The following is an 11,046-nucleotide window of genomic DNA, read 5'->3' as shown; positions in this document are numbered from 1 at the left end:
GAACTCCATCCATGAGAATTTTTATCAATCGGTGATTTTTCCAGTTCACTATGAGCGCCTTTTATTTTTTACTTTAAAAAAAAAATTGACACAACCAGAAATTCCTTTCCTCTGACTAGAGCCATGCATCCAGTCCATATAAAACATTCCAATCAAATTACAACCAATCTGTTACCATTCAAACAGTTGGATAAACTGTTGAAAAAAAAAAAAAAAACTTGATGAGCCGAGATGAAATAGTGCACTGAAACACCATCTAACGATATCGCAAGAATTAAAAAACATATATTTGGGTTAGTCCCTGTTTCGTATTGTGAGCAGGCAATTATAACTTAAAATTAATCAACTGTACATAGTGTTTAGAAAATACTTTATGATGTAGTTTAAAAATTAAATTGATTTTATTTTATATTTATACGATAAAAAAATGATAATATTTTTATTATTTTTTCAAAATTAATATAACAATTACATTTACCAAAAACTACCAATTTTTATTTCACAATTACAATAATTTATTCACATGAATTATGTCTTAAAAGGTACATTACCTTAATACCAAATATGACCTTGATATCAAGCACCTACTCAATTGTCAACCTTTTAGCGTGCATTAGTTGTACAAGTTATTGACTTAGTAAATTGTCCTTTCCAATTTTCTCTAGTACCATATAATATACCTGATGAATCAAAAGCTAGCTTTAATTTTGATAGCTTTCTTGTCTTTGTCGTCTGATTAATGATTAATTAACTTTAGTACGTAGTTCCTGCCATGAAGCATATTCTCTAACAGATGTTGACAAAGGGGAAGTGCGAAGAAAGTACATTTTTGTTTTTCCCAGAAAAGTAGTTGTTAAAAAAACAAAAAAGTTTTCCTTCAAACTTCAAAGCAAGAGCCATTTCGCTTTTGATAGTGACTCCTTTTCTATTTTCAAACCAGTCCAAAAGATGCTGCATTTTCATTCGCAAGAATAGACTGCAGGTGCAGGGCCACCCAATCATCTTAAAGAACATTGAGGCAAATAACAACTGAGGTTTAATCAAACATGAACAGAGAAATGAGGAACAACTTATTGAAAACTGAGCTGGAGCCCGGCACAATAATCAACTAATAACAGTTTTTCGAAAGTGTAACGGGAAAATGCATCAACGAAAATTTCTTTTATTTCTGGCTTGGCCGCCGTACAAAGTCCTATATAACAGCCGCAAGATAACGTCAAGTGTCTGATCGCGAGTTCTCAAACCGAACAACGACACAAGTAATGTTGTCAGAGCTCCCGCGTGCATAAGCGTCTGTGATGAGCTTCCTTGATGCTGCTTCTGCATCGGTTATGTGTTCCACCATTGCAACAGCTTCCTCATTGGATATGACATTCCAAAGTCCATCACTAGCAACGATTATAAAGTCGATACCATCAATTTCTTCTTCCTGAATTTCTGGCTCGGCAACGACGTATTGCTTAAGTAATTTGTCCCCAAATGCACGAGAAACAGGAAGAACACCCCCAACCCGCCATGTTCCTGCCCAAATAACAAAACCTCCAGCGTCTTCAATCCTTTGTCGTTCATCAGATCGATCAGGTTTATGATCAACAGACAGTGGAATAGCTGAGCCAGCTCTGGAGGCCACCACTCTGGAATCACCAACATTTGCAACAACCAGCCGATCCCCTAACAGCACAGCAGTCGAAGCAGTTGACCCAGCATCTCCTTGCTGGCCTTTCTCTTCACTAAGGTAATTCTCATCAGTTTTTCTAAAAACTTCAACAATAGCTGTCTTTGTGTCTTCTATAAAATCTGGATGGCTGCTTAAATTTTTAAAGAGATGGTTTCTTAGATACTCTGAAGTTCTGGAGCCTCCATGACCATCATAAACACCGAAAAAAGCAACCTTCTGACGATCAACCACAGATAAGCTTGCCTCACAAAATTCTTCCATTGAAGAGTTTTTACCATTAAAGGAGGAATATCCATAGCTAAACTTTGCTGTTCGGCTTCCAGTCAGAAAGCTCTTGCCGCCGCCGCTGAAGAGGATATCCGGATCCTGAGCCGCTATCGTAACAGCTAAAGGGTTGGCATCAGGTCTTGCCGCTCTTCGTCTAACTGCTGTTTTTGTAACTTTTGAGTCATTTGCTGCCGACAAGGTTGCAGCGCCTGGATCTCTAACTCCTCTTCCAAGTCTCACTGCCGACAAGATTACTCTGAGGGCATCGACAGACATTCCACCTGATCTTTTTCTCAAATCTAGTGGGTCTATCTGAGATGCAATATCTTGCAAACTAGCATTGACCTCCTTTACTTTAGATGCCACATCATCATCATCTTGCAGCAACATCCTCTGGAAAGCTTCCGTTTGAAACTCATCCAACAGGTAATCAACATCGCAAGCCAAGTTGCGAAGTTTGCCTAGCCACTTCTTCACTAACTCGTCCTTCGTTTGTTTCTTCACCGCATCATCTAGCACCTCATTAATCTTCACCAACGTCTTCTTCCACCCAATCAGCTCGGCCTGGATTTTCTCTTGGCTTGCAAACTGCCCAAGCCAATCTTGATTCAACTTTTTGAGTATCTTCTCAATAGATTCAGAGTGAAAGTTAGTGATAGTTTCTCTTCGGCTGCCGAAACGAAAGGAATTATCGAGAGTGAACTTGGGCATCTTTTTTCTATGTCGATCGGTCCCGGTGGCCTCTTCCTTCTGATTCAAATGGAAAATGAAGGGCATCAACAAGTAACTGTGTAAAGTAAGCAAGGGTATTAAGGGGAAAAAAAAAGATTGATCGATCTAGGTGAGGTTGTTTGACGCAACTGTGGGCTCATCATGTGCGACCAACGCGGTTTCAATCATTTATTTATTTATTAATAAATCATTTGGAGGGACTCTAATTTGAGTTGACTTGCTTTAAGCAATTTCTGCCAAGCTGCGGTACTCAAGTTTCGGTTGTAGGCGAACTTCAGCGGTAAGAGGGAAATTTATTAACTAAATTAAATTATGTCATGATTAGCCATATTCCTCGTGAAATGTATGGCTCTACAAAAACGCAAATCTTGAGCTAGAAAATTGAAAAAAAAAATATATTATTGCAATAATGTAGAAAAAATTAAAAACTAGCAGAAATGGTACATTTATGATGTATGTGATCCTGATAATAAAATCATATAATTTTCTAGAGTTTTATGGTTCATTGTATGGGTTTCTCAGAGTCAAACATCCTACGGCATTTTCATGCCATCAAGGAGGGGGAACCTGAGGTGGGTTCAACTCCCTATTACGGACGTCACTAATAACTAATTAAACTGCCCTTTCATTCTCTTCTAAAGATAAAAGTTGCCAAATTCATTTTGCACTTCACGGATGACATTTTAGATTTCACGACAACCGTTGGATTTTCACCAGTTGTATCTAATGGCTTGGATTAAAAGTAAGGATAATAGTAAATTAGTTGGTAACGGGGACCATGGGCGCCTTACCGCAGTCCACAATGGAAAGCTCAAAGCAGAAAGGCTAATTTAGCTGTATTGTTGGTGGACCCACATGTGCTAGGCTTTTTTTTCTACTGGTTCAATATTTTTTTTTTTAAAGGTAAATTTCAATTTACCGCACGTAAAATGACAATCTTCTATTCATAAAATTATTAAAACATCAATTAAACTCCACTTATTATTAAGAAGACACTAAAACTTTCATTAATGTGTCCCCCATTTACCCTTATTTTTTAAACGATAAATCGGAGTTAATTGATAATCTCCGAATCTTAAAGAATAAATAGTAAAGATTATAATTCTAGGTGGGAAATAAATTGAAATTTATCATTTTTCTTGAAAAAATAATTAGCGGTATTTATTAGCTAATAAGATAACTACTTTGATTTTGGTTGAAATCCAAGGATCATTCTAGTGTAAATTAGAAATTGTGAGTCATCTAACAATTCAATTCAAGCTCATGTGTTTTCTCATAAACATTCTTTGAGTCTATGTTTTACAATCGGAAAATGATCGTGTATCTTGCTGTATCAAACAACAGCGTAGAGGAATGAGATTGCCTCTTAACCTTTGCTTTATAAAGATGATCTCAAGTTCATATTTTAGTTTTCCATATTATATTATATTTTAGTATTAGTTTAATTGCTATTTATTCACGTACTTCAATTTACCACATAAATTATTGAAAACATCAGCCCACCCCCAATTATCATTTAGTAGTGAAAAGTTTGATGAAGAATTTTATCAATTGATTCCAAGTCATTTTCCTAATTTTTTGAACGGTAAATGAGAACATGTTGACGTTTTTAATAAATTGAGAGATAAATTAAAGTATGTCCACCTATGAGTGGTAAACTGAAACGTACTATTTTAATTAATCTAAACGAAATTGAATTTGAAGCAGTTTCGATGGATCTGCAAGCTAGACAGCGTACTTGTTTTTCTTTAGGCACTTCCATATTTTCAAATTAAAAAAAATTGAAAATGGTGCTGTGGATGATCTTTTGTTTATTAATATTTAACCGTCAACGGCATTTTGAATGTCATGAGAATATAGAATAATTCTGATTTTAAGGTTCTGTTTTCTTGAATTGTTGTCTGAAAATTCAACTCCAGCGTCTATGAGGATTTTCACCAACCGTTGATTTTTCCAGTTCATAAGAGCGCCTTCCCCACCCCCCACCCCCCCGGCGGCCGCGCGACACAACCACTCCAACCAGAAACATGCATTAAGTCCGTATCGGACACCATCCAAACAGTTGGATAAACTATTAAAAACACCTGATGAGCAAAGATGAAATAATGGCCGAAATACCATTAAGAATTAAAAAAAAACATATATTCAGTTTAGGTCCTGATTTGTATTGTTGTTAAACAATTACAGTTTAAAAGATTGCACAAAGTGTTTAAAAACACTTAATATTGCGATTTAAAAATTAAATTGATTTTATTCTACATTTAATGGTGAAAAATTATAATATTTTTACTATTTTTGTCAAAATTAATATCAAAGTTACATCTACAGACAATATTAATTTTATTTTTAAGTTATAATCAGCTATCCATATCAATTATACCTTAAAATTTACCATATGCTGCTAATTTTATTTTAATTTACAATCATTTACCCACGCTAGTTTTAACTTAAAAATCACATCACCTTAATCTTTAGTCCTTACCTCATTAGTCAACCTCTTAGCATGCGTTATTTTAATTTACAATCATTTACCCACGCTAGTTTTAACTTAAAAATCACATCACCTTAATCTTTAGTCCTTACCTCATTAGTCAACCTCTTAGCATGCGTTAGTGTATGAATTACAGACATAGTAAATTATCCTTTCCGATTTTCTCTAGTACCATATTCCACAATATACCTGATGAACCAAATGTTAACTTGTATTATGATAACTTTCTTGCCGTTCTCGTCTGATTAATGATTAATTAATTTGAATACATAGTTCCTGACTTCCTTCCATGAAGCATATCCTTAACAGATATTGAGAAAGGGAAAGTTCGAGGAAAGTGCATTTTGTCATTCCAAGAAAAGTAGTTGATATAATTAAAAAGAAAAAGAAAAAAAATGAGAAACGTTTCTCCGAGCTTCAAAGCAAGTGGGATTTCGATTTTGATAGTGACTCCTTTTTATTTTCAAACCAGTCCAAAAAATGCTTCATTTTAAAAGTAGTGTGTAGTCTGTACAGTGTGGAAAACTCAATATAGATTAAGGTACAAACTCAAAAGGGATCATAATTATTATGCAACTAATTAATTAGAGAGCATCCATTGTTCATAGCAAATAACGTTGTAATTCTTAACACATTAAAAAACATCCACATATAAGGTGACTAGTGCTTGATCTGAGACAACATGCACCTAACGTCCTTGCTACTAGGTCTCTCCTTTGGATCATCCAAAGTGCAAAAATAAGCAATCTTCAAAACAAGAAGCATTTGCTCCTCATACCCATTGCCGAATAGCTTTGAATCGATAGCCCTGTGAGGATTCTCAGAAGTCATGACATTTCTCATCCATCTAACCATATTCATCTCCTCTGTATATTGGAAGAAGTCATCGAATGGAAATTTTCCCATCACTAAAACAGCCAGCAACACCCCAAAGCTGTATATATCACACTTTTCAGAAATTGTTAGAGTCTCCTGATACTCGGGCGCTATGTATCCCACCGTTCCTGCCACATTCGTAATTCTGATTCGTGTATGCCCATCAGGCATTAGCTTTGCAAGACCAAAATCAGAAATCCTGGCTTCCATACCATCGTCTATGAGCACGTTCGCTGGCTTGATATCTCTATGGATTATACAAGGCCTATGGTACATATGCAGATACTCAAGCCCAGAAGCTATTCCTCGCGCAATCCTGTATCTAGCTAGCCAATCTAATTCTTTTCTTCCTTGTGAGACATCATATAGAATGCCGTGTAAACTTCCATTCTTCATGAATTCGTAGACAAGTAAATGACAGTCAGGCCTTGTGACATGAGCCTGCAAAGGTAGAAGATTCCTGTGCCAAATTCGACCCGCAGTTATAATCTCAGTTTTAATTTGCCTCATTTTCCTGTTGATCAGCACTCTCCGTACATTAAGCAACTCTGTGGCAGCCATTGGCGGCTGATCAATCTTCTTAATAGCAATCATCTTTCCGTAGCTTCCTGGTACCTCAGCTTTGTAAACTACACCACATGCACCTACTCCTATTATCTCCAAAGAAGCAAGACTATCTTCTTTCGTCAAGAAAGCTATGTCACCTTTCTTAATGTTTGGACGAGTACAGATTGCAGGGCCACGATATCTACCTCCACCTCTACCCCTTAATGCCGACTTTTTAGCTTTTACCCTACCATAAACTTTGGCCTCACTCACCAAAGAGATCGTGGACAATCTTTTCCTGACATTCCTAGACTTCCCACCTGAAATTCCTTTCAATTCTAGTGAGTCTATCTGCGAGGCAATGCCTTGCAATCTAGTATGGATCTCCATTACTTTAGTCTTTGCCAAGGAATCGAACTCATCATCGGTACTATAATCATAATCTAGCGGCAGCAACTTGCTCCGGAAAGCCTCGGTTTGAAACTCATCAAACAAGTATTCAACATCACAAGCCAAGTTCTGAAGCTCGCCAAGCCACAGCTTCACATGCTGATTCGTCATCTGCTTCTCCACCGCATCATCTACCACCTCACTAATCTTCACCAGCATCTTTATCCACCCCATCAGGTCGGCCTGGATATGCGCTTCACCTGCAAACTTTTGAAGCCAATCTGATTCCAAATTTTGTATAATCGTCTCAATAGATTCAGAGTGAAAGTAGCAAGACGTAGTTTCCTCTTGACTCAAGAAACGAAAGGAATTATCGAGAGTTAACTTCGGCATCTTTTTCTCTGCCGGCTCAAATGGAAAATGGAGGCATTAATAAGCTCAATTACTTACTAAAATAGAGTGCATTCACAAGTAATTAAGCTGCCAGTTCATCTTAAATTCCAGGAGCTTTCCGGACACTAGGCTGCACAGCAACCATTAGATTTTATTGAAATATATATCTATATGTTGACAAATAATGAAACCGTGTGGGTCCCACAAAACACACACGCACACATATTTACGCTTTCGTTGCAATACCGTGAGGTTATGTTTGGTTTGAAGAAAAATGAGGAGAGGAAAAGAGTGGAATGAAGAGGAAGGGAAAAAAAAAGAATTGAGAAGAATAGTAAAATTAAATTTTATTGTTTGGTTTGATATAAAATTTGATAAGGAAATGAATTATAATTTTTTTCTTTAGATAAATTTATCATTTACCTTAAATATTAAACTATTTAAATTAGTAATTAATATATATATAATAATAATAATAATAATAATAATAATAATAATAATAAAATGGCGGTCCGGCGGCCGGCGGTAGAAGTCCGGTGATTTTCCGGCGACGTCCGAAGGTGGCCTGGCCAAGTTCCCGCGATGGTCCATTTATAATATTAAATCAATAAAATAAAATTATAAATAATAATTATTAATGGCATTAAATAAGTTAAAAAAATGAAGGGTAATTTTGGAAACTTTAATTTTTAATATAAGAGAAATTTAAATTCTTCACTACTTAGTGTGAAATTCAAATTTTATATTATGATGAAAATTAAATTTTAATAAAAATTAAATTTTTATACATTTTGTCAAACCAAATAAAAAAAAAATTTAAATTACTTTTCTTTTTTACATTCTCTCCTTCCAACCGAACACCCTCTGAGAACTTTACCCATTAATTTACTCTTATCCTAACTTTTAACGCCGACTCGATAAGAAACTTTCTTTAAGTTATAAAATATTATTTAAATCCCATTGGATAAAAAATAATCTGCAATTAAATCATTGATTTCGTATTATTATCTTCTGTTACATTTCAACCTTCCTATTTTTTCATTTATTTGTTTCAAATATAAATGAAAAATATTATCTATTAAACACCATCTCTTGTTCGTTATAATTAATTAATTGTTTGAATTCATAGAGATAGAGACCATTAGAGTAAAGACTATTCGCAACTAGCAGATTAGAATGACTATAAACTAATCCAGTGAACTAATAATTACAATATTAATTACTTGATCCAATCATTATGGGGGACGAGATTAAAAACTAGTTAAAAAAGTTTCTACTAGAACCATGATTTGGTTTGTGCATGTTAAGTAGATATATTCTCTAATTATCCATCACAGTAGATATTCTCCTTACATAATAAACTTTTCATTGTTTAACTAACTGCAAACTATTATAATAAATCTTGCAAATTAATCTAACTCTCGTATCGATGTGTTGTTATTTCTGAAGGTACACTATTAAATTTTTGTTTAATTATTATTATTATGAAAGAAAAGTGAAAAATTCCATTTATTATAGAGTAAATTTTGAATTATTCTTGTGAAATAATAATTTTTAAAATATTCACTCAATTATTGTATACTTTTAACTTACCATTATTTTTGCTCAAAACATAAGAGGAAAGTGAGAGTGGACTGATAAAAGTGCTTGTATCTTCTTTATAAAAATGGAAGTTAAATAGAGATTTAAAATAATTTAGAGAGTATTTTAAAAATTTCCATTTCGTGAGGGGATAACTGAAATTTACCCCTTATTGTATTTATTAACTTATAATGCGGGTTCGCCGCCGGCATCTTTTAACATATCATTATTGATTGACTGAGATGGTTTTTTTTTTGAAGACTTGGTGTTAGCTGCTTCGGAGGAAATTGCATAACCGAATGAGTTCGATTATGTCAAAATAAATTTCTCTCTGTCTTTCTTCTATCTTATTGGGTCTGTTACGACGTATGCACAGTACAGACAGGCTATAGACTGAGCAAAGTAAGTTTTTTTTTTTCTTTAATTCTCTGACAATTCAGAATCTATCTATACAGTATGCATATGGATTATTGTTCTGTTGTTGAGATCTTCAGATTTCAGTATTTTTGCTTATTGTCTGAGTCTACTGCAGCAAGCGGGACAGAAGATGGAGAACGGCGAGCACCATCAATCCGTTAATATCGACCGATTAGCAGATACCTTGAGAGGCAAGTTCAGGAGTTTGCATCGGTTACCCCAGAAGTGTTGCATCTACAGGGTTCCTCAGCAAATCCGGGGTTTAAATCCGAAAGCTCACACTCCGCAATTAGTCTCTATTGGTCCCTTTCATCACGGTGACAGCGAGGAGCTAAGAGCCACGGAAGAGATTAAAATCAGATACCTTGAATATTTTCTTCAACGAACCGAGGTAAGCATCGAGACATTTCTTGCAGATGTAAAGAACAAGGAAGAGCAATTGCGTGATTGTTATGCAGAAACCATTAGACTTGAAAATGAAGATTTTATAACAATGGTTTTAGAGGATGCTGTGTTTCTCATTGAGTTCCTACTCAGATATAGCTTCCCCAACTTGGTTTCCACTGGTGACCCCATATTCACCAAATCAAGGCTGATCTCTAACATGTGGCTTGACATTTGGCTCTTAGAGAATCAGCTTCCGTTGTTCATTCTTGATGACTTGTTTAATCTTGCCAAGACAGCAGTGAATCATGATTCCTACAATGGAGTTTCATTGCTCTCTCTTACCCGTCGCTTCTACAAAGATAATTATGAGTTTCCCTTGATGGAGGCGAATTTGTTCGAGACCCACTTTAAGCAAGCTCAACATTTCCTTGATTTGTTAAGACTCTGTTTTCAGCCACCCCAGCCACGGTCCTGCCGGGCACAAAATAAACTCAGAACTGAAACTCAGAATATACCTACAGCAATGCAGCTTCACCAAGCTGGAGTCAAGTTTCAGTTGGGTTCAAGCGCAAATCTCTTTGACATAACATTCAATGTCGAGGGCATTCTGGAAATTCCACTATTGAGAATTAGTGAGTCCACAGAGATTTTATTCAGAAACCTTCAAGCCTTTGAGAGATTGCATTGTGGTACCAGGTATATAAACGACTATGTTATCATCATGAATTATCTGGTCAACACAGCACACGATGTTGACTTACTTGTTCAAAACCGGGTTATCGAAAACTGGCTATGGAACAGTGAAGCTGTGTCGAATCTTTTTCACAACCTTGTCCAGGAAACTTCGTTGTCTGCCAAAAATTTCCAGTATACTGATCTTGTTGAAGATCTGAGGGCCTATTGCAGATACCGTTGGCATAGGTGGAAGGCAATGTTGAGACAAGATTACTTCAATAGTCCATGGGCATCCATCTCTGTTATTGCAGCCGTTATTCTCCTTTTACTCACCTTAATACAGGCAATTTGTTCCATCATCGCATTGTAGGCTCCCTGATTTTAATTTGTAAGTTGTCAGACTTTATGTTGCGTGTTCGTGTGTAGCCAAATATGAAAAGTCACAAAAATCTTGTACCACATGCATTATTATTCAATAATAATCAATCAAAACTTCATAAGAAGATGAACACAAAGCTTATATTATATGATCTCGTATTCTTGTCCACCAAGCATATCTACAAAGTTCTCAAAACTTGTCACTAAAGTCAGATAATATCAGAGTAGCAGAGTT

General features: G+C 35.5%; 3 protein-coding genes across 4 annotated transcripts; 1 reads left to right on the top strand and 2 right to left on the bottom strand.

The window, feature by feature from the left end:
* Positions 1-899: 899 nt before the first annotated feature.
* Positions 900-3,096, bottom strand: LOC102607450 (probable protein phosphatase 2C 11). Its single transcript, XM_052437233.1, has one exon. It carries the CDS (start codon positions 2,720-2,722, stop codon positions 1,217-1,219), a length of 1,506 nt encoding a protein of 501 aa, XP_052293193.1. The 5' UTR covers positions 2,723-3,096; the 3' UTR covers positions 900-1,216.
* Positions 3,097-5,748: 2,652 nt separating this feature from the next.
* Positions 5,749-7,491, bottom strand: LOC102621491 (leucine-rich repeat receptor-like serine/threonine/tyrosine-protein kinase SOBIR1). Its single transcript, XM_006478580.4, has one exon. It carries the CDS (start codon positions 7,371-7,373, stop codon positions 5,829-5,831), a length of 1,545 nt encoding a protein of 514 aa, XP_006478643.2. The 5' UTR covers positions 7,374-7,491; the 3' UTR covers positions 5,749-5,828.
* Positions 7,492-9,173: 1,682 nt separating this feature from the next.
* Positions 9,174-10,936, top strand: LOC102621783 (UPF0481 protein At3g47200-like). Of its 2 annotated transcripts, none has more exons than XM_006478581.4 (2): positions 9,174-9,356; positions 9,487-10,936. In XM_006478581.4, exon 2 carries the CDS (start codon positions 9,502-9,504, stop codon positions 10,801-10,803), a length of 1,302 nt encoding a protein of 433 aa, XP_006478644.2. In that variant the 5' UTR covers positions 9,174-9,356; positions 9,487-9,501; the 3' UTR covers positions 10,804-10,936. The 2 variants fall into 2 exon arrangements, with proteins under 2 accessions (XP_006478644.2, XP_052293195.1); XM_052437235.1 differs by having other exon boundaries at positions 9,449-10,936.
* Positions 10,937-11,046: the final 110 nt, after the last annotated feature.

Source organism: Citrus sinensis, chromosome 3, assembly GCF_022201045.2.
Source record: "Citrus sinensis cultivar Valencia sweet orange chromosome 3, DVS_A1.0, whole genome shotgun sequence".
Taxonomy (NCBI): Eukaryota; Viridiplantae; Streptophyta; class Magnoliopsida; order Sapindales; family Rutaceae; genus Citrus; species Citrus sinensis.
This window is presented reverse-complemented; position numbering and strand designations above follow the sequence as displayed.

Excerpts from the sequence above, each read along its gene's own strand:
- LOC102607450 (XM_052437233.1), bottom strand. The coding sequence starts at position 2,722 with ATGCCCTTCATTTTCCATTTGAATCAGAAGGAAGAGGCCACCGGGACC.
- LOC102621491 (XM_006478580.4), bottom strand. The coding sequence starts at position 7,373 with ATGCCGAAGTTAACTCTCGATAATTCCTTTCGTTTCTTGAGTCAAGAG.
- LOC102621783 (XM_006478581.4), top strand. The coding sequence starts at position 9,502 with ATGGAGAACGGCGAGCACCATCAATCCGTTAATATCGACCGATTAGCA.